The sequence below is a fragment of the Odontesthes bonariensis genome, chromosome 21 (assembly GCF_027942865.1).
Source record: "Odontesthes bonariensis isolate fOdoBon6 chromosome 21, fOdoBon6.hap1, whole genome shotgun sequence".
In the NCBI taxonomy this organism is placed as follows: domain Eukaryota; kingdom Metazoa; phylum Chordata; class Actinopteri; order Atheriniformes; family Atherinopsidae; genus Odontesthes; species Odontesthes bonariensis.
The window spans coordinates 17,083,315-17,111,175 of record NC_134526.1 but is presented as its reverse complement, the minus strand read 5'-3'; the positions used below and the strand labels follow the sequence as shown (position 1 = coordinate 17,111,175).

The window sequence follows — 27,861 nt, the reverse complement described above, 5'->3', positions numbered from 1 at the left end:
GAGACCCAGCCGTCCTAGAGCTGGCCACAGGGCCTGACCAAGAGCCTGACCACGAGGCCACAGAGCCTGAGCACGAGGCCGACCTCGAATCTGACCGCGAACCTGTCCCAGAACCTGACCCAGAACCTGACAAAGAGGCCACAGGGCCTGACAAAGCCTCAGAGCCCATGGGGCCCTGGCCCATGGACTCACTTTTTCGAGCCCCTCCCTCCCACCCCCAGACATTGGGGATGTCTGGGATCCATCCCTTAAAGGGGGGGCTCACCCCCGCGGGACGTCCGGCCACCTGCTGAACGGTCTCCGGCTCCTCCTCCTGCTATGCTGTCGGAGGTCTGGGTGCCAACCAGACCACCGCCTCCTGCCTCGTCGTCGGATGTCCGGCCGCCTGCTGGATGGTCTCCGGCTCCTCCTGCTGCCACGTCGTCGGAGGTCTGGGTGCCAACCAGACCACCGCCTCCTGCCACTTCGTCGGATGTCCGGCCGCCTGCTCGACGGTCTCCCGCTCCTCCTGCTGCCACGTTGTCAGAGGTCTGGGTGCCAACCAGACCACCGCCTCCTGCCTCGTCGTCGGATGTCCGGCCGCCTGCTGGACGGTCTCCCGCTCCTCCTGCTGCCACGTCGTCAGAGGTCTGGGTGCCAACCAGACCACCGCCTCCTGCCACGTCGTCGGATGTCCGACTGCCTGCTGAACGGTCTCCGGCTCCTCCTGCTACCACGCCGTCAGAGGTCTGGGCGTCCGCCAGACCACCGCCTCCTGCCGCCACGCCAACGGAAGTCTGGGCACCCGCCAGACCACCGCCTCTTCCTGCCACACCGTCAGAGGTATGGGTGTCCGCCAGACCACCGCCTCCTGCCGCCACGACGACGGAAGTCTGGGCGCCCGCCAGACCACCGTTTCCTGCCGCCACGTCTACAGAAGTCTGGCCGCCCGCCAGACCACCGCCTCCTGCTGCCCGAAGTCAGTACTTTAGCCGCATGCCTGTTTGGCCACCGCAGCCACGCCGCCGGGTTTCTGGTCCTCCGCCTGACCGGCTTCGAGCCCCTCCCTCCCACCCTCAGACTTTTTAGGGTCGTCTGGGATCCACCCCTTGAGGGGGGGGCTCTGTCACGCCATGGGACTCATGTTTTAAGTTTTATGTTTTAGGTGTTCAGTTCATGTCCAGGTTTTGAGTTTCAGTCTTGTCATTGTTTTTCCCCCTCACTCTGGTCATTGGTTCATTCACATGATTAGTTCATTCACTGCACCTGTTAGTCATTGTCACCAGCTGCACTCACTCTCCAATCATGTTTCCAATCATGTTTTTTGAATCCGGCCGCACCTTACGTTTGTACTTTGTTATTTTTGTTAAATAAACCAAGATTTCCTTTTTAAAGTCCGCATCCGTGGCCTTCCCTACACCCCAACGTGATAGACATCACTTTGCAGTACGGACTTTTTGTTTTTTGTTGTGGTCCCACGCACCCCAGTGGTACAGCTGACAAGGAGTAAAAACGGGTGTGTTACCTGCAGAAGCTTTAATCACAGCCTGTTTCAATAATCTATTTTCATTCCCTTTTTAAAGATAAATTTGAATGTCGTGCTTGGAAGACACCGACACTACAGGTCCGAAAGATGGTTGAAGACTGATGAAGAAATTGGTTTGTCCATTTGTTTAACATTTAGCCATTGTCCTGTGAGACCTATGATCTGATGAAGAAAAGCAAAGAGCCTGGGAAAAGTTGGCCTGGGACATCTTGTCTGTGAAGAGAAGTCAAACAACCAAGCAGGCCCTGATATTTACATTACTGAAGACCAAATACTGAGAGGGAGATGGATTGAAGCCTTTTGTTTGATGCAATTACAGTAAAATAAAAAACCAAGCTCAACCACTACCGAGGTTCATTTTTACCTAGTTTAATCCAATAATTAGTCTTATTTTTCAATAATAGTCGTATTTACTGTTAAGTATTTCACCGCAGTTTACCCTTTGTATCTTTTGCTTGTTTGTTTTCTTTTTTTGGCGGGTGGGCGTGTGTGTTTTTCTTTAAAAAATATCACTCAAAATAAGCTTCAAACTCAAAGAAAATTACAACTGTGCCCAAAACAAAGATTGCATAGAAAGATGCAAGTTAGAAATAGACAGCTTTTTCATCAGTCCCTTTTATATTGATGACATGTTACATGAATCCTGAGGTGAAATTCTCATTTAAAAGCAGCATGTGTCACGATTGTCATCATGTTTTAACAAACAGTCTTACATGATCTGAAATGATTACATTTGTTTGAGGACATGCATTATGCAAATGAGCCATCACATTGTAATTCAGTGTAAGTTGGCAGTGCCGTGCTTAAGCTGATTATATCAAAATCTTTGTGTATGTTTGCATTGCATGTTAATTTGCTGATACCAAGCTCATTTTGTCTGTTGACATCCTAACTTATGAGCATGAATATACATGAGGAACATTTTAATTCAGTAATGTCTTCTGATGGTACTTTATGCCTGTCAGTTAAAATACTGAAAAATTATATTGATGAGATGTGCTTAAAAAGCCCTCACAGCCCCAGCTCATTCAAGCCCAAAGACCCTCCCTATAACACAGACATTTGTCCCCAGTTGAGATATGAAGCAGTCAACATTTCCTAAAAAGCTCCAGGAGACAGCACGTTATGGACACATTCAAATCCTTAAGACATCTTGGCACACACACACACACACGCAGGCACACACACACGCAGGCACACACACACACAAGCATGCTTATGCAGATACACACCCTTCTGTTGGCTGCCCTGGGCCGCCCCTTGACTAAAACCACTTGTTTACTCTGTGATTCCATGTCGGCTTCCAGACCGCAGTGACCTGGGAGCAGGGCAACTTTCTGTAGCATTGCCTGCTCCGTAGCCGCTGTCCCTGGCTGAAGATCAAGGCTGTCTGGGTTTGCTCAAAACACAACTGCTCCACGGCGAGGTCCCAAATACTGCCTATTCGGAGAAAGTGAATAATCCATGCACACAGAACGCTGTGGACAGCACAATTAACACATGACAGAATCTCACCTGTAACTGCAGTCCTGTCTGACAGTACTTAAAAATGATCTGCTCTATTATTTCAAAAGATTTAAATAATCAAGCTTCTTATTTGTGCTGTAACATCTCCTATGACATAGTATGTGTTTTATTATTTTTTTCCATTCTATTTTCTTTTGTTTTTGGTTTTATTAAAGAGTAGGTCTTATTTAGGGATTCAGTGCAAAACCGATCAAATGTGGGATTATAATACTGTGAGCAGCAGCAGAGTCAAAACAATATACATAATGCACAAGTTAACCAAGAATTTTTTAGATATATTTCTTGAGAAGAAGGTGAAAGATCGATGGACTCTTAATACAAGAGGAACTGCCCTGACTTCCTCAAATAACTATTGACTGCTGCACAAGGTGACCCAACAATTACGAGGAAATATATTGATCATATTGAGATTCATGCTGAGTTGGCAGGTTTTTGCAAAAATCTGGACAAAGTTTACCTTAGTCATACAAAGAAAACAAAGAAGAAAAAATTGTTGTACAGCAGGCCAGCCATAAATGTAAAGTAACATTTTATGAATGTGTGACCTTACATGTGTGTGGAAACAAACATTGCGTGAGAATTTAGTGAGTTAACCAACTTTCTGGGCATTGTGATGTAAACAACTTTCACACCTGACAGACTGCAGCTTCATCATTAGGGACAGGGCTCAACCCTTCCATCAATACGCAATTATTCTAATGCAATTAAACATGACTCTAACTCTCATCTTTCAGTCAATAACGATCATTTCTGATAATTACAGGAAATGTGTCATCAAGGTCCAGCTGGGGTGACACTCCTGTAATTAAGCCTCAACACTCCTCTTTGTGAGAACTACTAAACAAAACAGGCCAATCACTCCCACTCCTTAACCTCATCCTTCCCTGGCAGAATCCGGTGCTGTCTAATTATGGGCTTCCAGGATGAAAAGTCATGGCCAAACACAACCAGAGACAGGCCATCACACAAACAGGCACTGTAATCAGGAGTGCAATGCCCATTCCTCACTATACATGTGTGTCTGTCATCTCCTTTCATGTCTATATTTTAGAATCATAGCGAATGCCCTGCAATGGCCTATGTGTCAACAAGCGAGTAGGAGCAGAGCGGTAACAGGATGTGGTCCACAGGGGACACAGCAGCAGGCATGCTTGCAGCCATGCTAAACTCTTGTGTAACAAACAGCTTGTTAAACCAGCCAGAGCCAAGAGGAGGAAGTGGCTACCCTGTTGCACATAGGGTCCTGCACGTACACCTAAATCAGTCAGGAGGATGCCACGTCATCACAAAGCTGTTACTTGGTTGTTGTGACCCACAAAAAGTCATGCTAACCCAGCACTGCAGGTATAATCATTCCCAGATTATCTCATTCCGATAGGAAGCAGAGCACAGAGCTCCTGTTAACTCTAGAAATGTGGACTATAATTTATAGTATATAAAAGCTCTCTCTTCTTAATGTGTTATGTTGTTTGTTGGTTTGTGAACCTTAGACCACAGTAACTCAAAAATACAAACTGGCCAGATTCCTGCACATTGCAGCATGGTTATTTGAGGACCCAAGCAAATTATCTGACCTTGTCTTTTTCTTTACTTTGGAAATAAGCCCTTCCTTAAAATGGCTAAAAAGTAACTCTGCACCTTTGACTCACTTTAGCTGCTGCCAGCTAATCTTTGTCTCCCCTCAAACATTGTTAAAGTAACCTGCTCTACATGCTATTGCAAATTTTACAAGGTTTCCTTCAAATCAGTGTATCAGGAGGTAATGTATTTATATATTCCTCTCTACAAAAGTTTTCATTTAGTGGCAATACTATAACGAGTCCAGCATTATTTTTTTTGTTAGCAAACAGCTACAAACTTGTTCCAAATGCTAGATAAATTTGTCACTTCCTAATGTGGGTTATCAATAAGTCAGTGTGAGCAGTTCACAGCATAACTGCTCAAAAAATGTTAGAAATGCAAGTAACAACATAGTTAAAGCCACAAAGAGACAGCAAACTGCTCAGTTCACTCTCTTTAGGTTGGTGAGGATGATTTGATGAAAGTTGATTTGGTGTATATCTAACATCTGGACTTTTGCTGGATGATTACAGTTGGATTGGTATAATGCCCAAGCTTATACGATTATGAATTATGGTTATAAATTTTGGTTCATCCAGTTTCCCTGTGTAGAGATTAGCACTTAACTTCACTCACACCATATGAAGTTTTAAATTGTTCATGTGCACAACTCACTTTGGAGAGTGAGACCCTCCCCCAAACTGCTCTAAAAAAGCTCAATCCATTAGGTTTTGCGGGTTTGTTTTGATGAAAGCAGTTGTTTGAATCCATGTCTTTGAGTTACGGTGCATTATTGTTCCATGGTAGAAATGTTCAACCACTGAGATGAATTCTTATGTTGCTCATGAAATGTCTTCAAGCAAGTAAAAAAAAAAAAACATCATAATGGACATGCTGACAAGTTAAAACCTTGATATTCATTGGAAGGGGTTACCGAGTTAGCTCGAAGCAAATATTTTATTTTATTTTATCTATTTTTTTAACTGTTATTTTTGGACTCTTTCATCCAACAGTCCTGTGCACCCAACCTGAGAAGCCACAATAATATGAAGTTCAATTCTGTGCATTTTTTGTCTTTACACAGCAGTACAATTAAATTTTGTTCACAACAAAACTGATCTTTGGCAGCATTTTTAACGCAAAAATGACTTTTCATAACTACAACAGCTGAATTTGGAAAAATACATCCAAATTAACATAACAAATAAGTAAAATGGAAAACAATTTTAAAGTGTAATTCACAACTATGATGGCCGTGGCTCAGTGGTTAGAGTGGGTTGTCCAATAACCAGAGGGTCAGTGGTTTGATTCCCACTCTCACCACTTAAAAGAGATTGATGGACTGACAGCTGGAGGGGTGGCAGTCCACCTCCTTGTCACAGCTGAGCAAGGCACCCTCACCCCCATGCTCCCTGGGCGCTGTGATTGGATGCCCACCGCTCCAGTGTATGGCATCTGTCTCCATGAGTGTGTGACTCTGTGCATGTGTGTTCAACAGGTGCCAACCTGGATGGGTCAAATGTGGAAGAGTAATTTTGTGTTAACATTTGTCTGCACATGACAATAAAGTAATCTTAATGTCTTAATCTTAAAGTATGAATGAACTACAGACACATGACCTTTTTCCTTTACATATGCCTTTATGAAATCCACTGTGATCTTCCCAGGCAGCCCTTTTTTACAAGCAAACCAAAACTGAAGGGGTTGACCTTCTAGAGTGCAAAATAGTGGACGCTTAGGACAGCTACAAATCCCTTGGTTTCCCACAGACAAATAGCAACCACAAGATCGCATGGATTTCAACCACAACCAGGTACAAAGAGTGAAGTGTGAGCTACCAACATGTATGCCTTGCCAGGTACCCGACTAGTATAACAACCTGGACAAAGGAGGAGATCCTTCTCTGATATCAAGAATAGAAAGCTCCTCACAATGCATAAAGTGTGACACCCCAAGTTCAGCACCCTGTCACTGTAGCCTATTCTAAGGAGGAACGATTGAAGAAGGGAAGCTAGGGCTTAGTGAGAAGTACTATCCAGGACAAAACAACAAAGATCCAGGAATTCATCGTGAAAGTGGTCATCAGCGATGAACTGCTAATAACATGATGAAGTTTGGTGGGTGTTCAGCTGGATCTGGGATTGAAAACTTTTGATCATTGTCTCTCTGCTGTCAAGAATGATTCCCTGCTGTGAAAGAAGGGTCCACACTCTTCACATCAGGGCCCTGCGATAGTGATCAGAAGTCTTTAATCCCAGATACTGCTGAACACATGCCCAATTTTATCCAGAGCACAGTTTGTTTCCAAACATCAAAAGGAAATTTTACCCACACAAATACGGACATTTTCACCCATGTAAGTGAACGCATCTGGTGGCAGGAGTCCAATTAGGAAGAAAAGGAAGAAGAGTAGCCATCATGCAAGGATAAGTCCCTGCACAGCAGGTACCACCAACAGGTTGAGGAAGTATAGAGAAGTCCTCCTTTTGGCTATAAAAGAATGGTCAACTTTTGTCCACTTCATCCTGCAAGTTCTTAGCTCCTGTCTCCTAAAGGCACCCCTAGGCCCAGTCTGCTCTGTTTGGTCAACTTTTTGATTCAATTGGGTTGGCAAATACTATTAACAATTGCACAACTTTGTTGCTAGATTTAGCAACTTTTAGGGCAGTCACCAGTCTCCCACAAGCGAGGTTTTTCATCCAGCTAACAAACCCCTTTCTCTCCAGTGTTGCTTTAGTAGCTTGTTGCTCTGAAAAACACTGTGCATCGTGTGAGGAAAAATGAAGAGACATTACATAACGTCTAACTTTTTCGTTGAGTGATAGTTCTTCTTGTAAATATAGCTGGAGCCATAATAACTTCTGTGGATGGTCGGATAATGCTGTGGTTATAAAATATCGATTTCAAGGCATTTCCAAAGCGGCAGGCTGGAAATGCCTTGAAATTAATGGTGGGTTTGTGTGTAGTTTTAATATGACATTTTTTTTCAGTTGCAATTTCAGACTTGTTTTGCTGTCTAACGACAGTAACAGTGAAATATGTGAATAACAGCAGCTTTAGTGGGAATTCAACTGTATAGTGGCCACAAATAGTAGAAGATAAGATCATGAATAAGGTGATTAGCAGATTATGTCATTTAGCAACATTTAGTGACTATACATTAATACATTAATTAGTATATTAATAATACTGAATGGAATTGCTCGTAGTTTGACATTTGCCAGTCTAGCCACTAGGCATTCATAATACAAATGTATTTCATGGTGGTGCAGATAGGTAATGGAATATAAGCTGTGTCTATAAACAAGGCATTTGAGGCAGCTTAGGAACCGTGTCTACTGTGGGAGGAAGTAACAAACCTTTATGTGGACTTTGGGCTTTGTTAAGACCAGACCTCTATTCAGAGTGAAAACAGAGGAAAACCACAAGAAGCAATAATATAATATGGCCTACTTAAAGGTTTAACAAAGCCTGTGGCACGTACCATGCTGTCCATTTAAAGTTTTATTTTCAAATAGCAGAATTTTATGGTCCCTGATAAATGTTATTTTAATCTAAGGCTTTCTATTCATTTATCAGTCATAAACATTAATCATGAGATTTGGATATTATGCAGTCAAAACAAACCCCCACACACCACTCCTCAGAAGTTATTTTCTCAATTTCCTGACAAAGTGCAAACATCATTCATGTGAACTGCGGGAATGCAAGACATTAAAAATTATTACCGCATTTGGCAGCTGAAGTTGGGCTGAACTAGATCTCTCTATGACTTGGAATAAATTGAAACTCTGAGGCATATTTAAGCGCTTCAGAGTTTCAATTTGCCAAACGCAGGCCTTCGGCCAGCCAGAGAAATTGCAAAAGTCTATTTAACCTTTTTGTCTTTTGCTCAGTCAAATTATACAAAGTACCAAAATGAGAAAATGATGCATATTTCCTTGGCTTATGCGTGCTTGTCGTACACGACTCACCATGTGGGCCAATTGGAGGAGTTGTTCTTGGCTTCTGCCCCTCCCCTTATGCGCACTGAGTTGAAATTCATGCCACTGCCATATTTGTTCATCTAGATAAAAACAAGATCTTAAAGCTAACAAGCAAGCAAATTGCTACCCTGATATCCCAACTCATCTCATGCTCCAAAAGAAACATATTGGCACGCAGGGTCATGTCACAATCCACTAATACCAAAAAGGTATTCCATGAATTATTCAATTTGCAGCAACTCAAACAGTGAAAGTGAAACGTTAACCACATATGAGGGTTTAAGCACATTTTATGTTGGGATCAGTCTGAGCTTGTAAGCATGCAGTAATTGCTTTTGGCACACAGTATCAATGTCTGTTGCCAGTTAGCACAGACCTGATCCATAAATTCTGATGGAACACTGTGGTGATTGTTTCATGGAAGCAGCTGCTCTCTTTATCTACTCTATTTGGAAAAACTTACAGTTTTTTTTAATAACTTGCTTTTCTATTCAAACAGAAGGTAAAAAAAACAGTGGGTATATGATCAGGAGGAAATTATTGCTCTTAGCAGTAAAGAACTTTGGACAGATTCTGACTGGAGGCCATGTTCAACTATGTGGTACTATAATGTTAAACAGTAACACCCAAAGCTAAAGAAAAAAATTAATTGTCTGTTTGCTGAGGATTTCATATAATTATTAGCTAAATTATATCAGCATAAAGCTGAAAGACTCATCACACTGAAGCTTAGTCAGGTGTCTGCTGTGTTAATTTTGAAAACCCCCAAACTTCCCTTTTGGACATGCAGGATGTCCCAAGCTAATGAAGCAATATGGCAATGTGGCAAATGTTGGCAAAGCTTTCAATTGCAAAATTAGTTTTTTGTGTTTTTAAACATCTTACCATGTTTTTCCAACCTTAACTAAATCATTTAAAAGTATAACTTTAAAATATGCGTAACCTGGACCACCTGTAATGTGTACAAAGTAGAAATACAATAGTAAGTAAGTAAGTAGTAAGTAAAGTCAAAGTAAAGACAAAAGAAAAAGGAGGTGAAATAAAACAGTGTTGAGGTTGAACAGTAATACTGAACCAGTAATGCAGGAAAGGGATATTTTGATGTGCTACGTTATGACAAGGTCAGTTTTGTTGCAAACCATGATGTGTTCCTAACCTTGACCACCTCATTACAAATTGAAGGTCCCCTGACTAATCCCCTGTACATGACAATTTTGGAATAAGACTCATTCAAAATGTATCAACTTCTCTTAATTGGTTACTTTTAACCAAATAAAGAAAGATGTAAACGTATCATGGTGAAATTCAGAGGTGAAGTTGATCTATATCTTTTTCATAAACCTTGGGTATTGAAAATTGAATGATCAAGAGGGGGAAACAGATAAACTAAAACTCAGGATAAAAAAGATTGATGCATACTCTGGATTCCGTCTGGTTTGGCCAGTTGGAATTTACTGAGTAATATTTTTGTGTCTGCCTGTGTGTCTGAAAGTCTAACCTGAGGGCTTGTCTGTTCCTCAGGTTGGAAGCAGTCTATGCAAAGTTCAACTGAATCTCACACACCTCGCTGACATCAACTGGTTTGCAAGAATCAAGATTATTCAACTCTATAAACCAGTAACTTTAGCACCAGACGAAGGCAAAACATGTCTGATCTAATAAATTAGACACAAAGAGAGGGAGCAATACTAAAAACTATGACATGTTTTATCACTTAGTCACATCGAGCCCTGTCGGGCAGTTACATGAGCCTAATGATTTGTTAAAAAAAAACGTTTTAATGTGAAAGATAAATGGATGTGCAAATGTCACATGTATAGAAGTTATAATTGGGGAATAATGTGACCAAGTAATAGCGATGAAAATGCTTTGAGAAATGATTTGGCAGTGGGCATCACTGGATGGATAAAAGAATGGAAGGGGTTGAGTAAGTCTGAACTAGTGACAGAAATGGAGGGAGGGAAAATGAGTGTGAGGATGGGTGTTGAGTAATGACACATTTATTCACTTGACTGAGAACAAGCTGAAAATGGACTTCTCTGGGAACATGTAAGGGACATAGTGTGAAAGGGGGCATTGTTCACCATCGTGTCTATACTTTAGTCTGCAATAATTCCATTTTTTAACAATTTATTAAGCAAATTTTACGAGCGTGAGGACTTAGATTTACACACTTTCAGTTTCAATTACAGCTTGAAACCATCAAATGGACAAGAATGAACACATTAATGTTACAGGTCATACTCCTTTTAATGTGTGATATAAAACATGGGTCATACAAGTCTTTCATTTGGACAATTTGCCAACCACAGCACGACGCAGAATTTGAATAATGAAACTACTGGCGTCATGTGCGGTCCTGCTGTGTTGATCTCGTCATTTCAAAGACTCACAGGGTAAAAGTGCGCTCAGGGAGATGAGAGGACAGCAGGGTGTGACCTTGAAGTGGAGACACAGAAAAAGCCAGCTGTGTAGGTTTAGGATTCGCTGTATGTGTTTATGGATGGGTTATTTCTAAAAGGGATATGACAGTTACAGAATCCACTGGTCCATCACTTATTATCAGAGGGCTCCATTATCCACTAAATCAGATGGCACAGTAGTTGACATCTTATTGTTACTCAAGGTCCCACTAAAAAAACCTCCATAAAAGGTATAATTTTCAAACAAGCTCAAACCAGGATGATCAATGATTTAAAAAAATGTTGGATGTGTGACTTATCTGAGTTTACGTCATATTTCAAGCACAGGTGAACTGGATATTCCTTTTGGTGTAAATGTTACACACGCATTCGGAGTAATGTGAACGTTAATGTCTGTTTGGAGTGTGATGGACTGTTTTGGGGATCTTTTCTTACCATGCCTGCATTGAGGAGCCTGCTGGGAAAGGGTCCCCTGTTGTCTGCGCAAATGGCAAAGATGTAGATGATGCAACCAGACAAAAGTGCACTTCACAAAGCACGCTTGTGTTTACCAACCCTGCTGAGAGAAAGAAAAAAAAAGAAAGAGTACAAAGAAAATGGCAAACATCCAGACTACTTTTTGACTAGTTTGCTCTTAATTCAGTAACTTCTGCAAGGAACAAGTGTTGCACTTTCAACACATTACACCATGCATATTAGATAATGAATCTGTAATGAGGTATCTCCTGCAAGTTTAAACCCCTGTTGGCAATTTCTTGACCTTAGAACATTTTATACTTGGACCTGAGGTACGATAATCTGTCATTACACTTTAACTTTTTTTCTCTTCTTTGGTTTAGTTGCTTTGACCAGCCTTTGGGACGTTAAACAAAACTCCAATGTCAAAGTGTTGCTCTTTTGACAGCGCTGCTTCATGGTAAATTCTGAAATAAACTTCAAAATAAAGCGATTCTATTAATGCAGACAGGGAGAAACTGTGCATTCAATGATTTTGATTTAGAGGTTCCTTTCATGTCAGCACAATGTTGTGTGTTTTTGCTGGCAGAATGTGGAACTTGCTACCCCATTAAGCTAGAAAATGCTGATTTCTAACTCTAGATGTTCTGAGACATTCTATTTAGGGCAAGCAGTAAGAATTTACCAGTCCTTACTAAGTAGTTTAGATGCCTCAACCTCAAAATCTTTCTTTCAAATTTGCACAGAAAGTTCGATTTAAAGAAAAAAACAAGAAGTAAAATAGAAAGTGAATGAAAAATTTGGTGGAGAAAGTAGTGGTCCAGGTGGGAAACAAGCGGTATGTCTGCTTGGTGACAGCTGAGCATTAGTCCACTTGCACCCTTAGCCTCCTGAAGCATCTTCTTTGCCCCTTATTGCTTTACCCTCTTCTATATCTTTATGTTCATGTGCTTTGCACCTTAATATTTCTAAGAATTCAGCATCATCTCACTTATTGTCAGATATCAAACGAATCCCACAAACATCACTGAAAACTGTTTTAAACCACCTCTTGATGGCGGTGTCTGTAATTTTGAACATACCAAACTCTTGAATCCAAAACCTGGCAAATTACTAATGAAAGAGTAATCTGTCTTTTACGAGTCTTGCGTAACCGGAACTATCATGACCATGTTCTCACATTGCTGGAGGATCCATTGAAATATTCTTGGGTTGTGGGGTAAAAATTCATAAATAGGTTTTTTATTATCTTAGGATGCTGCAACGTAAAATTGTAAAATGGTGTCAAATGGGAAGGTTTTGGTATTAGATCTTTACAACTATTCACCAAAAGAACCACGGTCACATTTCATTTCTTTAGTTCATCAAATCTAACTTTATACGTTTCAGATTGGATGTGTGTGCATTCATGTTTCTGTGGTAATGATGTCTTGTCATAAAGACTGGATGAATTTAGCAGGCACGGGGAGCTTGAGTCCCTATTTTAAACTGCAAACAAAGGAGTGTTGAACAGGGTGAAAAGAATATGATTGCAAGAGAAACTTGCTGGTTATTATGCTTATCATGTGAAACCAGTTTTAATGTCTATGCACTTGAGGATAAAGGGAGAAAGTGATTGATTGTTATTGTGGCTCCAGTGCCTCATTTTCAGTGCATATCGTTAACATAAAAATAATAATGAAATCACATTCAGTGGCTTGGGAGGTTAAATTAACACCTTGTCCAAAGCTATGACAACAATACCCGAACAGTGAAAAAGAACTGTTGCAGAGTCTAATATATTGGCTACATTGTTGCTTAGCTCTTTTGCAGTGGCAATCTGCTGTCATATTAGCTTCCTGGATGTCAGAATGTGATGCCTCAGGGGGAGATCAAGGCTGTATTTCTTTCAGAAGAGCTGAAGCTGGATCACTGCTCAACCAAACAAAAGTAATGCGCATGAATAAAAATGATGACACTGTTAGTGAGGTGTCACCTCCAATAATACATGTTCTGTTCTTGCAAGATTGCTGTCTATGCATCAAGAGATACTGATGAACATGCTCCCACTTCACTCAAATACAACTTTATGTGTCAGCATGGCCAGACTATGTGGCGCTTCAGCCACAGAGCCCTATTGCAATTTTCCACCTCGTCGTTTTCTTTTTTCTTTTTTTTGTTTCTTTTTTCTTTTTTTGCCAGCATAAATCTACTCTCTCCATTGATGACTCATTGATCCTTAATACCTCCCATGAATGTACAGTCGAATTCAATGGTTTCTCATTTTGCAGGCGATCCCTTGTCTCATTTTCAAGTACCCTTGGGGGCCCGGAGAGCCCCCTCTGAGAACCAGCAGATTATTGTGGCCTTTCATTAAGGACGTGCGGTGGGAATACCTACACATTGTCCACTGTATACAATAGGCTATAGGCTATTATGTGGGCAGCACCGAGTTCCAGGTTTTCTCACCGCCCTCTGGCTGCTCGCAGAGTAGTTGCAGCCTCAAACGATTTCAACACGGAGCTTTTCATCCCTGAAGCTCGCCTTTCTTGTCACTAGTGCTACTTGCATGTGCGGACGTAGCCAATCTCTTCCTCATGACGCCACTGAGGCTGGGCTCAGATGGCTTCGATCATAATATTTAACAGACCCACCCTGGATGAACACTTGGAAGGAAGTCAAGGCAGTGTTGAGAGGACAAATCACGACCAGGATCCGAGCACCTGCCAGCCTGCGTCTGATTTGACTTCAGCGAGACTCGCAGACAGCAGCAGCTTTGTCAAGAAGTGGGGCAGCATCCAAGCATCTCGTCGCGGATGACATGTTCTTTTGGGGGATATTCCCTTTTTCTTTTTGGTTGTAAATTAATTTTAAACACACCAGAAAAAGGCTGCTTTTTGTGGACTAGGTGAAATCAATCTCTACTATGACTTTTTTTTCTCCTCCCTTGAATACAATTATGACACGTTTGACATCTCATTCCGCGCTGACAGCAACACAAGGAAGCAGGTTTGAGGAAGACTGCCGATGCTTTCAGCGGGACCCTACTCCCTTTTGCAACATCTTCTGAAAGATTGTGTTCAGCCTTCCGCCTCCCAACACAGCAGCCTGTTTAACAACGCGATAAACGAGGAGCACTTTTTAAACCGCTGCCCGTCAAGTGTCCAGTTTTCACAATGTGTTGGTTTATCCACCTGTCGGAAAATGAAGAATTGGGAGCATTGTGAATAATAAAGACTACCAAACATGATGGATTTTTTAACATAGGTTGCTGCTCATTATGTGTGACATGCTCATAGAAAACCATAGTATTATTACAGCCTTCTCGTAGAATAACACTGTTAGACATCAATGTCGGTGCCGTAAGGTGCGCTGCTCTTAAAGCTTACTAAAGAAAGATATATTCATAACCATGATATTGTTTCGTAAATTCAGAGTGCTGATACTCATGGTGTTTTTAGTCGCATGCACCATGCACATCATGATAGACTTGTTACCAAAACTGGAGAAGAGGGCGGCAGGAGCGGACAGCGCGGACGGCGGCTGCCAATGCGCTCACCACGCTGGCAGAGAGGCGCGAGGCTGGGGAAAGCAGCACGCCAGGTCTGCGGCCGAAGCGGGCTGGCCTAATAAGCACACGCTGCGAATCCTGCAGGATTTCAGCAACGAGCCGAGCTCCAACCTCACATCACATTCCCTGGAAAAGATAACAGCCGCCGGGGACAAAGCGGACTCCCCCGGGCGAATGAGACAATCGGTGGTGAAAGCGGAGGACCACAAACCGCTTATAGGGGACGCGAGCGGTGGTCGGACCATGTCAGCCCACAGTGTCTCTCGACTGTCTGTTCTGTTTGAGCATCCTTTATACAAGGTTGCCCTTCCTCCCCTCACGGACGATGACACTTTATTTAATGTCAATACTGACATCAAATTTTACCCCAGAGCAACGGGGAACCAAGGATGGTAAGATGATGAGAATTAAACTTCAGGGCTTTAAGTGGGACAGAGAGCAGTCAGGTGTTTTTTATACGATTAACTGTTGTATCTATCTTATTGATATGGTCTGTTGTCTGAAACACACTTGACTTATTAGCCTACATATTCATTGTACTTGTAGTATCCCTAATACTGTCTACATGTACAGCCTCTTTCAACTCTTTAAACCTTGCCCTCTCTTTCTCACCCTTGTTTTTTTTCCAGGCACAATGATGAAGGGAACGAGGATGAGGATGAATTTTCTCCAACTGCGGAGGGGACGGCAGAGTCTTACCCCAACTGGCTGCGCTTCCACATTGGCATTAACCGCTACGAGCTGTACCCCAGACACAGCCCTGTGCTGGACGCTCTGCTGAAGGACCTGGTCACACAGAGGATCACCAGCGTGGGTGAGTCAATCAGGCAGAGCCGTGTTAAGGGTGGCAGTTTAGGAGATGGTGGGATTTACTGACCAATTTAGACTGAGGCAACAGGCCTGTACAGATGACATGTTTTTTATTTATCAGATATTGGCCTTTCTTGTTGTCCAGCTCCAACAAGCAACATCCACGCCTCGTAAATCTAGCCAGTATTTCATTTCAGTAAAAAGTCTTGCTTAGAAATGTATGCTACCCTATAATACAATGCCAATGTATAAGGTTTTTCACCTCAGGGCTCATTTTTAAAACTAATCTGAATAAAGATTAGAGATCAGTTTCAGCCTATGGTAACTTTAACAGGTTATTATGGAATGTTTACACCTGTTTATTTAAATATTTTTCTTTTCAGTTCAGCCACTGGGTTTTGCAAGAAAACTCTAATGGGAGATTAAACTCACAACCATACTGATTGGCCTTCTTACTTATTGAGCTAAAGAGGCAGCATACAAATGTATAAGTGTGATCTTGCTGATAATGTAATTTAACAATGGTCGAAGCAGAAATAACTCTATACATCGGCGTGCAGGTTAAAGCAATAAGCACAAATTATTTTTTCCCCATTTTTAGGTATACAAATGTTCACATTTCAACACACTGAAAGCTTGTTGTTGGCAACACACAATCTTTGTATCGTATTTATAGCATTTCATATGAAACATTGAATTTGTCTTGAAATATCGCCATGGATCACATTATCTACAAGTGAGTTGGGAGAAAAACACTAAAGTGTGCTGTCTCCTTTTCAACCTACAGCTGAACGATGAATTAATGTTCTTAAAAAGATTGTGTTTTTCTGACACTTTCATGTTGTAATGACACTCTAGGACCAAAAAAAAGTCTTACACTTTCCCTCTGAATATCAGTCTTTTCTTTATATCTGGAAATCAATGAAATAACATTCAGTGCTGACTGTATTGTCTGTTTTCATAAAAGACATGTCTCTTATAAGACTGCTCTGTTTGTTACGTTGTTATCACTGTGGCCACATTTCTTTTGAGAAAGTGCAGCTGACAATTATGTCGACAATGCTATGTGAAACTGTTTGTTTTTTTGAGGATTGTCATTTTACTATGGTGTTCTTTCCCTAAATGTAATCATTACTGTAACTACCTGTGCCTGCAGTGTCTGTCTGCAGCAAAAAAAGAAAAAAAAGAAAAACAGTACAGTGTCTGCATCCTTGGAAGCATATATTACAGTTCCCTGTAATTAGAATATGCACTCGCCACTTATCTGTCTCACTAAAATGAGAAAACAGAGACGACATTAGAAAGTTTCCTTCTTCAGCATTTTCTCCGAAACATTTCCTCGTTCTTTGTGTCTGTGTCTCTGCTGGGGCAGGCTGTGGCCATTTGTTCATGCTTCAGCTTAACTCATAAATCATAGGCACAGGAGCGCATGGAGGCACACGTGAAAGAGGGATGGATTTATGATCATAGCACGAGAGGGGAATCTGAAACTGGTGGGCGACGCCTGGAGCCCTCTCAAAGACTAGCAAACGGGAAGGTGTAAGAAAGAAAACAAGTGCGTCGATTTATTTGTGGTACCTTGAAGAAACAGGGCGAGATAGATGGTTGCATCAACACCAGCATATAGAATCTTACACAAACAGATCAGGGAGTCCAAAAAATGTCCTGTTAAACTTTATTGTTGAAGTCATGTCAGCCAAGCTACAATACAGAGAAACAATCAAACAAGCTTTACCTGGGCTTTTCAGCGAGGATTAGCTTTTATAGTTTTCAAATAGAAACCAAAATGTTCCAATGCAAGCATTGAGCAGTGCACTGAGGTCAGTTCTTTGGTAAGCTTGGCTTATGTATCCAAGATCATAGCTTTAAACATAGTTCAGTGATTTCCAATCTCTCAGAGGTTTAAGGCTTCCTGTATGGATGCATCAAGTGTAAAGATTACTTTTAGGGATTACAGTGCAACACCATCCACTTGACCTGGCCTTGGTAAATCTTGATAAATGTGTAGGCCTAATACTTGTGTGTGTTCTTTGGCTTTGATTTCACTCAGTTTTTTCCCTTTGTCAGAAAGAAAAGGCGCTGCACTTGGGGTTATGTAGGTGGTGCTGTTGCATGCAACAGTGTATGAAAAAAAAAATCCAGAAGCTTTTGAAACTGAGTCACAGTAAAACGGGAGGCTTGCCAGCACTGAGTAAGATGAATCAAGACCGACAGCATAACAGAGAGAGATTGTGAATACAAGAGTGACATACACAAACAAAAAAAGGGGGGGGGGGGGGAATGTCAGAAACAAACTGTGAGAACTCTTGAGACAAAACAGCAAGAGGGTCAATAAATACAACTCGATGCAGGAGGTAGTGTGCAAGTAGCATCTCAGGCAGCAATCCAGTCAGTAAAATGGGTCCTCCACAGGGGGCTTATGCTGATATTGGGGTTAGGCAGAAGCACTGTGTTGTGTAATATGCTTAAGTTAATATGCTGTAATAAACGGGCAAATCCCCTAAAAGCCTGTCTATTGTGAAAGAAACACAAGGCATTTAGACAGGCTTGGCGGTCCCTTTGTTTGAGTCACAGAAGGGCAGGAAGCTCACAGTCGGTCTCCATCACCCTCCGGGAAACACCATGGACATGACTGATAGTCAGAGACATAGGCTCTGGCTCCACTCCCCGCAGACAAGATGTCACTGACAATGTGTGCAATCAATGAAGAGCTACAGAGAAATACGTAGTTACTGCTTCCCTCAGAGCCACTTCAGTTGTTCTAAAGATGCATACATCCTACAAGAACTCAGAGTCTCTCCATTTCATTCAGACAAATCATTCATTTTGTGGTCAGCCATCCATTGTCAGTTGCAAGCAGATGCTTTTCATGCCACTTTTTGCTGCTTTTGAGCCCAGTCTCACACAACTCCTGTAACTGCCACGATTCTACTTTGATTGTGCAGTGTTTGATAAATTGGTCAGCAGATGTGCAAACTCTGTTATGACTTAATGCAAAATTGAATATTCCACATTTGCAAATAACAAAACAGTTGTGCACATGCATGACTGTTTTGTTTTCCATGCCTGTGTGTGTTTATACTTTCAACTGTTTAGAGTACAATCTAACATCTCACTTGTTTTTCTCCCAGCCATGAAATCAGGAGGCACCCAGCTGAAGCTGATCATGACTTTCCAGAACTATGGACAAGCGCTGTTCAAGCCAATGAAGTAAGTAACATGGGAATGTCCTGCATGATTTCACAGGTAGACAACATTTTGATACAGTAGGCTACACTGTCTGGTTGTTTTTAATATTATGACCCTTGTTGGATTAACTTTAGTAAAACATCCAGCTGTAGTTTATCTGCTTTGAATATATTTCTTAGATTATCTACCACCAAATATCTTTTTTTGATGCAATTTAAGAGTATAGTCTGAGGAGGACTGCACACAATCTCATGCAAGTAGTTGCCAAGTACTGCTTCTGCGTCTTGCGCAGTGTTCATATACACATCTCATCCCTCTATGTGGTCTTTCTCTGGTGGGGAATCGTCCGTCTGCTTTTTAATTAACATCAACAGGCTTATGTGTTAATTAAGATGAGCATTGAGCCATCATGAAGATGTCTTTAGGGAGGCATACGTGCCGGCAAAGGCACATTGCACTTGATAAAGAAATCGCCTTCCTCTCAGCTGTCTGAGTTTTTCCTGATGAATTCCCATGTCAAAATGGATAAACAATGTCCAGGTCAACTGGGCTGCAATCACAAGTAATTGCTCATGCGTCTGGTTTGATTGCCATGAAATGCAGAAAGGTTTTCTGCTTGAGAGGCCCTGTGGAGAGCATTAGATTGTCGAAAGGAGAGGGAAAATGAAGTAGTAAAAGAGGTGAAACAATAAAAACAGTCCAAGGCAGGTGTGTGTTTTTGTATTTCAGTGCTTGCAGGATTAGTGAGGGAAGCTTTTGAAACTTCAAAATGTCGTAACCTGACAGCCTTGCCTGACATAGTTTGTGATGGTTCTTTATTTCAAGCATCAAAAGCCCAATTTTGTACCAGCCAAAGTTACATTACTGTATGGAAAAACAAAGGATAAGGAGTTTAAAAATGTGGGTTCTATATTAGCGTGAGAATGAATGCCAAAATGCTGAGAAATACTATCAGGGATACATTTATGGGGAGGCTGCAAAGTATCTAAGTTTATTCAGCTAGTGTTGGGTGTTATTTCCCTTTTTCAGCCTTGTTTAATTTCGATGCAGTGCCTTTTTCCCTTCGTGTTTACGCCAAACAGTAGTAGTTGCAGTTCGCAGTTGCACATGTCCTTCATTTCAAGGTCAATTAGTGAATTTTAGAGCACAAGGCATTGTGTACAAAGTTACCCTCAGAGAATACAGTTCAGACTATGACAATTGAAGCATCTCTTGCAAACCTTTCATGTCAACAACAACACCCAGCAGACAAAATCAACATAGTCATATCTGACAAGACTTGTGGCTATCGTGGGTTTGTATGTGTATGTTTGCCTTAGTGATTCATGGGTAGACTGTGAGCAACATGGGCAATCAGACAATATGTGTGCATGTATGAGTTGCATTTAAGTGTAACTGTGGTGATAGGATTGGTCACAGATGGGAGCATTGTGAGGTTTGGTCAGGTCCGAGGCTGGTGCTCACAGCAGAGCACCAGCTATAAGCTGTATCAGGAGATAGTCATGCATCATCAGTTGTGGAACATTGTCCTTTTATATATGCATGCATTCAGTTTGGTCAGACAGAATACAGTGGAGTGGATATGTTGCCTTTTTTGGAAATTACTCCAGGGAAATATATGAAAACATAATTGCAACTCACAGGAATTCTAAACAAGCACACTAGTAAAACTACCTTTATACTTCATTTAGTGTATATTTCTTGTTTTATTGTCAAAGAATAGTGTGTTTTCAATGCATTCTCTACTCATGGAATCATTAAAGTCTCAGGTTAGCATTGTGACAATTCAGATGTCAATTGATTATGATTGAATGGTTAAATTGTTTATGCAGGAAATTCTATCAAAAATAAATAATTATAGCAACAGTTATAATGCTTTCTAAAAACATTTATAAATACAAAAGAAAAGTTCTGATTTCTGATCAGTTTCTGATTCACAAGCTACAGATTCCTACAGCTCTTTGTGTAGCCTATCAAATTTGATTCAAGCTTCTTGCTTTGACCATGTAATTACAAAAATAAAGATTTTTCTGTGAGATATAATATAGAAATATAACCTTTGTTCTGTTTTTGTTGAACAACATCATGAGCTTTTGTTGTCTCTGTCATATTCATCAGTCAATCTTTTATTTTAGGAATTGTGGTGCATTCTGGGTACAGTAGTTTAGAACTTTCCTGTGATGCAATTTTTTCCTTCACCCTTCCTGCTCTGCTGCATCAATAGGTGCTTCAGAGAAGCTTTGATATTTCGGGCCTCCTTTGAGGCTGATGCAAATCTCCATACTGTCATGGGTTAGGAGACTGCAAAAGCTGACAGCTTGCCAGACATGCCAGACTCCTCCACAAGATTTTTTTCTGTGTGTAGGTCTGGTACAATATTCAATATTCTTTGTTTTATCTGTGTAAATAACTTTGTGTTTTAAAGCTTGAGCCCACAGTTTACCTGAGATCTTAAGTCATCCCTAACAAATATGTTCTCCCCTGAATTTTGTGATGGATTATTCTCCAAGAGTTTTGAAACATATCCAATTATTCTCAGTTATATGTTATATCAGTTATATGGTTATTGTAAATCATTTTCAAGAGGTGCTCCTGCAGAACTTAAGATATCTAATACACCCCGACTGAACAAATATATGTGAAACGTGAGGGAATCTTTAAAAAAATAGTTCTCTCAGCCATTTAAACTGAATGTGAGTAAGGCTATACTTGAACTCAAGAGTTGAGAATAAGAAGACTTTATGGTAAAAACGATCAAAGGCTGTCCAGGATGTCAGAGAAAGTGCCATGTAACAGAGCATGCACTGATTTTGGAAGACAGATGAGAAGTAGATATAGTCAAGAGAGATGGAGAGAACCGCCAACTTGTCAAGGAACTGGGTCTTCCAGCTGGAACCAGGTTACAGGCCGGGTGGAGACCCCCCCTCATGCCAGATCTTCATGTCTATCTAGCTCACATCTCTCGTACCTATTTTTCACTGCCAAGTTCCTGGTTGCGGTGTGCGCACATCCCCTAATGTTCATATCATGCAAAATGGATTTGTCAGATGAGGGGCTGAGGGTTTGACAGAGGAGGTGAAACCGTGGGGTATGCAAATAAAAAGCTCTTGTATGTATAAACACATATAACACATATGACATACTGTGGCGCTATGTAGGGCACGCATGTCCAACCTGTAGCACTGCAGGGAATTAAATATGTCCTGATGTTCGGGAATTTAATTGGTTTGACATGCTTGAGTTCTTCGAGCTACAAAAGCCAGCAATGTTTGCTGTGAAGCATAGCTGCAACACTCAAGAGGCAGTTTCATCTCCTTTACCATCTACAGGCAGTTTGATAGCACATCCATTGCAGCCCACCACCATAAGACCCTATAGACCTATGTCCCTAGCAGTTGGGTTACAAGTGACATTTCTGCATGGATGTTCATGGAAAAGTCTTTCAGGTTTGAAGTTGTATTATCAGGTGAATATTTTGATTTTCAATATTTATTTATGGTCTGTGAATTTTTTGGTCGTGACCCCGGAAGCTGTCTGTAAAACACAAGCGAAGAAGAAATTTGGCCTTACCTGTTGAGCAAATTTAATTTGGATGAAACAGTTATGCAAAAACAATGGCGTTGCACCAGTTTGCTGATTTTATTAGGGAAAAACTAAATAATGGAATGACGTGTGTTGACATTTATGTAATCAGTTTGGAGCCCCACGGCGGGGGTTTTCTGAGAGAAATGTAAGGAGGTGGTGTGCTGAGCAGGGACTCACCTACTGGAAATTCTGTATATTGTCCTCTGACATGTTGCTGCCATTCAGCCTGACTCGCTTTCCTCCTCGAAAAAGAACATCCATTCCTCAACACTATTGAGCAATTTTTCATTGATGCTGCGTGGGCGCGTAATGTGTGGGGACAGGATTGCTTCCGGGTCATGACCAAGTCCATCCATCCTTCCATCCTTCCTTTTTCTATACCCGCTTAATCCGTCGGTCGGGTCGCGAGGGGGTGGAGCGTATCCCAGCGATCATCGGGCGAGAGGCGGGGTACACCCTGGGCAGGTTGCCAGTCCATCACAGGGCCACATAGAGACATATGAGACAAACAACCACACACATGCTCAAAACGTCTTGTTTCCCGATTTTGTTTTTTCAAAATCAAAAGGAAAATGGGTTGGCCGTCATATACACGGACCCATGTGATAACCTCTGCTGACATTGATCTGATCGTGAAATATCTTATTATTACTGATTTTCATGTATTGTCGTAACAGCTTGGAATGACTTAAAGATTTTATAATAATTTAGATCCCGCAGATTTCATCCTCCTCCTACAAATGTTCCCTCTGTGCCAAAAAGCTCAGTGCAATCTTCTCTGACCATATGAAAGATAACAAGCATCTGTCTACAAATTAACAATAAACTCTGGTCCATAAATTTAATTAACTGGCTTTCATACAGGAGATGATCTCTAATAAAAAAAAACAATAAAATGCAAATAAAAGAAAGGATAATACCCTGACATTATCACGCTGTTCTTGTTGAATAATGTGTACACATTTACACGCAAGCATAAACACATATTAACAAGTATAGACATTTGTTTCAAAGCAAGCAAGACCTTCACTGAACATCCCCACAAAACCCCCTCCTGAATAAAATACATTGGCTTTGTTTAAAGCCTGAGGCAAAAATGTTAACATTTTACTTTTTTTCTTTGGTAGTCACTCATTTAACGGGGTTTCCCTAAAGATTTCCCACATGAACCTTTCCAATGCTGCTGGCTGTCATTTATTGGACACACTTTTAAGAAGTGCTGTCTAAACTCCTCTTTGGATGCATTCACATGCACAGATGAGACGTGTTACTATAGACATCTGTTCGCACAGCTGCGGCACACACATACTGTATATGTACACACAAGCTGCAAAGAGAATATTTTTGTGGGGGTTATGGAGTTCGTGCACCCTCCATCCCCCACGGCTGGTACTGGAAAATGTGCGAACAGTGAGCCAAGCTGCAGCTGTAGCAACTCTGTGGGTATATTACACAGGAGGTGATGACTGCGAGCCCACACTCAGCTTACAAACACGAAAGAAAACCAGCTCACTCGCTCCCAGCTATTCACCATTTAACATTTCCCTGCTGATTTTTTCTGTGACAAGTCAAAAACCCTACAGCATGCAAATGAAGTGTCAATTTTTTCACATTAACATTCTTGCCATCCAGTCCACAGTGTTTTTAATGTTTGTGACCTGGATCTTACATTTTATGAAAAAGCTTCTGCTGAAAATTCCCATCCATCTTTTCCCCTGCTGACAGGTTATGTAAACTTTTACTGCATGATTTGTGTGGCTTAATCAGCCTTTCTATTTGAAAGCTGCTTGGCAAGGAAAGAGTCTTCAGCTTTTCAGTAGGCCCCTACTGTGCTATCTTGGCTGCCAGGGGACAAGAGCAGCAGCTCAGATGCCAAGCAATTTGTCTGTTCAAATCAATGACAATCATCCATGAAGCAGGTGGGGTTTGTTCATGAGTAGGGACAGATAGAGGAGGCTATACATTTCAAGTGAAGGGTTTGTGTATGTGTGTGTTCAGCTTTTCCTTTCAAATGAGTCTAGCTTGTCTATTCTTTGTGTGCCATCACTTAAGGGAATCGAAAATCTGCAAACAAATGCACATTAATACCTCAGTGTTAATATTTGTGTCTCGTATATCTCAAACCGTTTTCTTTCTTGGTGGAATTGCTCTGCAAGTGCAGTCCCACTAAATGTAAATGTTAGAAATACAACGACGATTTTGTAATGCACCATATTTGCACAGTGCAAACTCCACGATGGCCAGCTCACTCACATGACACTTTCTCAGATATGCGTTTTACCATTTCTGAAATATCGAATGATTTATTGGAAAAAATCTCCAATGTTAATGAATGCATGGAGTATTCAGAGCTAGAGCGTAACTTAAATTCTACAGTGGGAGAAGCTGAAAAATTCAAAATAAAAAAAAATGTCTTTAACCTGCGCTCACACTTTTCTCACTGCAGACACCATTTTTTCATCCAAAAGTGAGACTACACTTTTTGCGCTAGAGTCCTCCAAATGGCAGGAAAATGCCGAGCTGACTCATAGGCTGTAATACAAAGTGTGAGCAGGATTTTTACTGGAAACCACATGTTACTGTATTTCAACTTACTTTTATCTTGAAATTGTTTCTCAAGGAAAATAAACATAACACTAATGTGTACAGGGAAGCCTTGCAGGGGTCATGGTTTCAGGAGTCAAGTCAAGTCACTGTGAGCTACAGTTGTTCTGTAAATAACAGCAGTTTGAGACAACATTTTAGTGAAAATTCAGTCTGAGTCAGATAGAATGTTGCACTTAACCTCACCATGGTAACATCGCCAGCCACTTAGAACTCAGAGCTAATGGACATTCAGTAATCATCAGCTACTCTCACTCTGTTCTGTGTATACATACTTTGATGGACTCAGCTTAAACTTTTTGACTGTGAGTAAGAGACAGAGACGTTTCCCAATTGAAACGTAAGGTAAATGACAAAATTTGTTTGCAATGGGTTTCTGCAATAGTAGCAGGCTGAGAAACAGTTGGTGCCTAATAGGGTTGTGAAAAACATTTCTGAATGAAGCCAACTGTCAGTTAAAGCATGCTTTTTTTCATAATGCTGTTAAAAAAAAGGTGCTATTTTTTTCAGGAATAGAATTGGGGCGTTATGCTGTTTTAACACAGATGAAAATAATTCTATCCAACCTTTTAGTGTCTGATTACAGTTTGAGCTTTCTGAGGCATTTAAACTTGAACTACACAACATCATGAAAGTGGTGAATATGGGAATGCAAATCACTTCCCAATTTACTAAGTATTTGTTATCAGACATGATAAGTTTAAGCTAAATTTTATGGAGTAGTAGCACAGTATGTAGTGAGAAATTATATATGCTAAAGTTGTGCAGGGCATCTACTATTTATAGCATTACATTTAGATAGTGGAGCTATAATATATAATATAACACCATTTTATTAAACTTACAGTCCTGAATAACTGTGTTATTCTTATGCATTTGTATGGGATTTTAAAAAGAAATATTGACAAAATAAGATCACTGAACAAAAATTAAGGTTTCTCACAACTGTCAAATTTCTACATATTCATACTCCGAGTCAAAGCTGTCCTACCTTTAAGTCACTGGTATTCTAATTTAAGAGGCACACTACTCCTATGTGTAACTTGTTCTTTCATGACGTAACTATGGATCTGTGCTGAGAGAATAAAGCACAGGGAAACATACAAAGCAAAGATAGCATCTGCTACCAAACAATGTCTGCTTTGTTTGTCATTTTCTATGTTCAATTGTACCTCTCTCAGACACACAAAACCAGTGCTCTGTTTTTAGGCATCCTCAACATCTGCTTCTCATGCAGCTTTGTACTTGTAGCCAGGGTGCCACAGAGAGCCATCCCCAGCAGCTCTTCTTCAGGCTCTGAGCACTGCTGACTCCCTCTGAAGGTCTTTAAGATTAATTTGTGTTTTAAGCTGTGCTAATGTGGATGAGGATTGCTCATCTTACACAGCCCCCATCCCCTCCCCACACTCCTCTTTCATCCCCTCTCCTCCCTCCTCCCTTTTATTTCCTCTATCAAAGACTTTTGTGCAGTCCAGCCTTGGGCAGACACTATTGTAAAGTTAGTATTCTCACCGCGGCTTTCTTCCACGATGTAAGTTTCAAATATTTTCTTTTGCCTCACTCACTTTTTGCTGTATATTTTTCTATTTCGGGTGTCCATGTCAACAAAGTCTTTTAATGAAATTCTCAGTCTTGCAGCAACACACTGTGAGGTTGCTTTACAGACTCGTGTGTTCAAACTCGGTGTTTATAGCTGTGTGTGTGTGAGTGTTTGTTCAGTGCAATCAGTGTGTGGGCACTGTGACCTCATGTGGGTTGTGAGATGAGCCAGTTAATTAGTGCTCTGTTGACAGTCATGAAACTAGCTGCAATTCAGCGGTTTGTTATATCTGCGTATCCATCGACACACACACACACATACACAGTTTGAGAATTTAAATCAGCTCTGTGATGCCTTCATAAAGTCTGTAGCAGAGTTTCAGCATGGGCTATTTTAATTGAAGTGTCAATCATTCATCTTTGTTCCGCTTGTTATCTAATTCTGTCTCATCATTAACGTGTGTGTGTGTGTTTGGGTGCTCTGACACTTTTGGGTGTTCTGCAATCAGTCATTTTGTATCAGTCACATCTGTCATAATAATCACTTAATTTTCTTCCGTTTTCAGTAATGTTCTTTTCATCTTCCTCCTCCTCTCTGTGCTCAGTTGGGCGTCTATTCTTGATTCAGGAGGTCGGCAGCGTAGCATCTGGCACTGAAGGTGTCTGAACGTCAACTTAAATCTCAAATAACTTTTGTTCTTGACAGCCGTACTCACACAGACACCGACACGCTGAGGGCTGTCTTATTTTAGACTCCCCTCACAGCCTCCTGTTTCACACATACACACTTCGCATAAAGACTTCTCTCATGAAGGTTTTACTAGGTCAGCTCCTGAGGAAGTGGTGTTTTTCATCACCAGCCCTCCCTTCCTCCCTTTTGCTGTCCATCCTCCTCTCTGTCTCCACCTCCTGACCATGCTTCTTTTCTGACTTGTTTGTTTGATTCGCTGAGGCGGTACTAATCCTCAGCTTGTCACTCGCCTCCGTTCAGAGCCTCTCTGCTCTGTATTTTTAGATCCTCTCCATTTTTGCCCTCCGTTTAACAAGTGTTTATGCGCTCTCAGAGTAATATGACAGTGCTCTGAGTTGCCTTGCTGTAATGTGATT

At 41.1% G+C, this 27,861-nt stretch overlaps 2 protein-coding genes across 3 annotated transcripts in view; both read left to right on the top strand.

Annotated features, from left to right (window-relative positions):
* The window catches only part of rps2 (ribosomal protein S2), a 371,318-nt gene that overhangs the window by 178,660 nt on the left and 164,797 nt on the right, over nucleotides 1-27,861 (top strand). The gene's annotated exons all lie outside the window — the stretch shown is intronic.
* fam20ca (FAM20C golgi associated secretory pathway kinase a) overlaps nucleotides 13,969-27,861 on the top strand; it is a 42,009-nt gene continuing 28,116 nt past the window's right edge. The window contains exons 1-3 of the mRNA XM_075453379.1: nucleotides 13,969-15,419; nucleotides 15,657-15,841; nucleotides 18,969-19,047. Coding sequence (XP_075309494.1) covers nucleotides 14,869-15,419; nucleotides 15,657-15,841; nucleotides 18,969-19,047 — 815 coding nt within the window. The 5' untranslated portion in view covers nucleotides 13,969-14,868. The remainder of the gene's footprint in view (nucleotides 15,420-15,656; nucleotides 15,842-18,968; nucleotides 19,048-27,861) is intronic.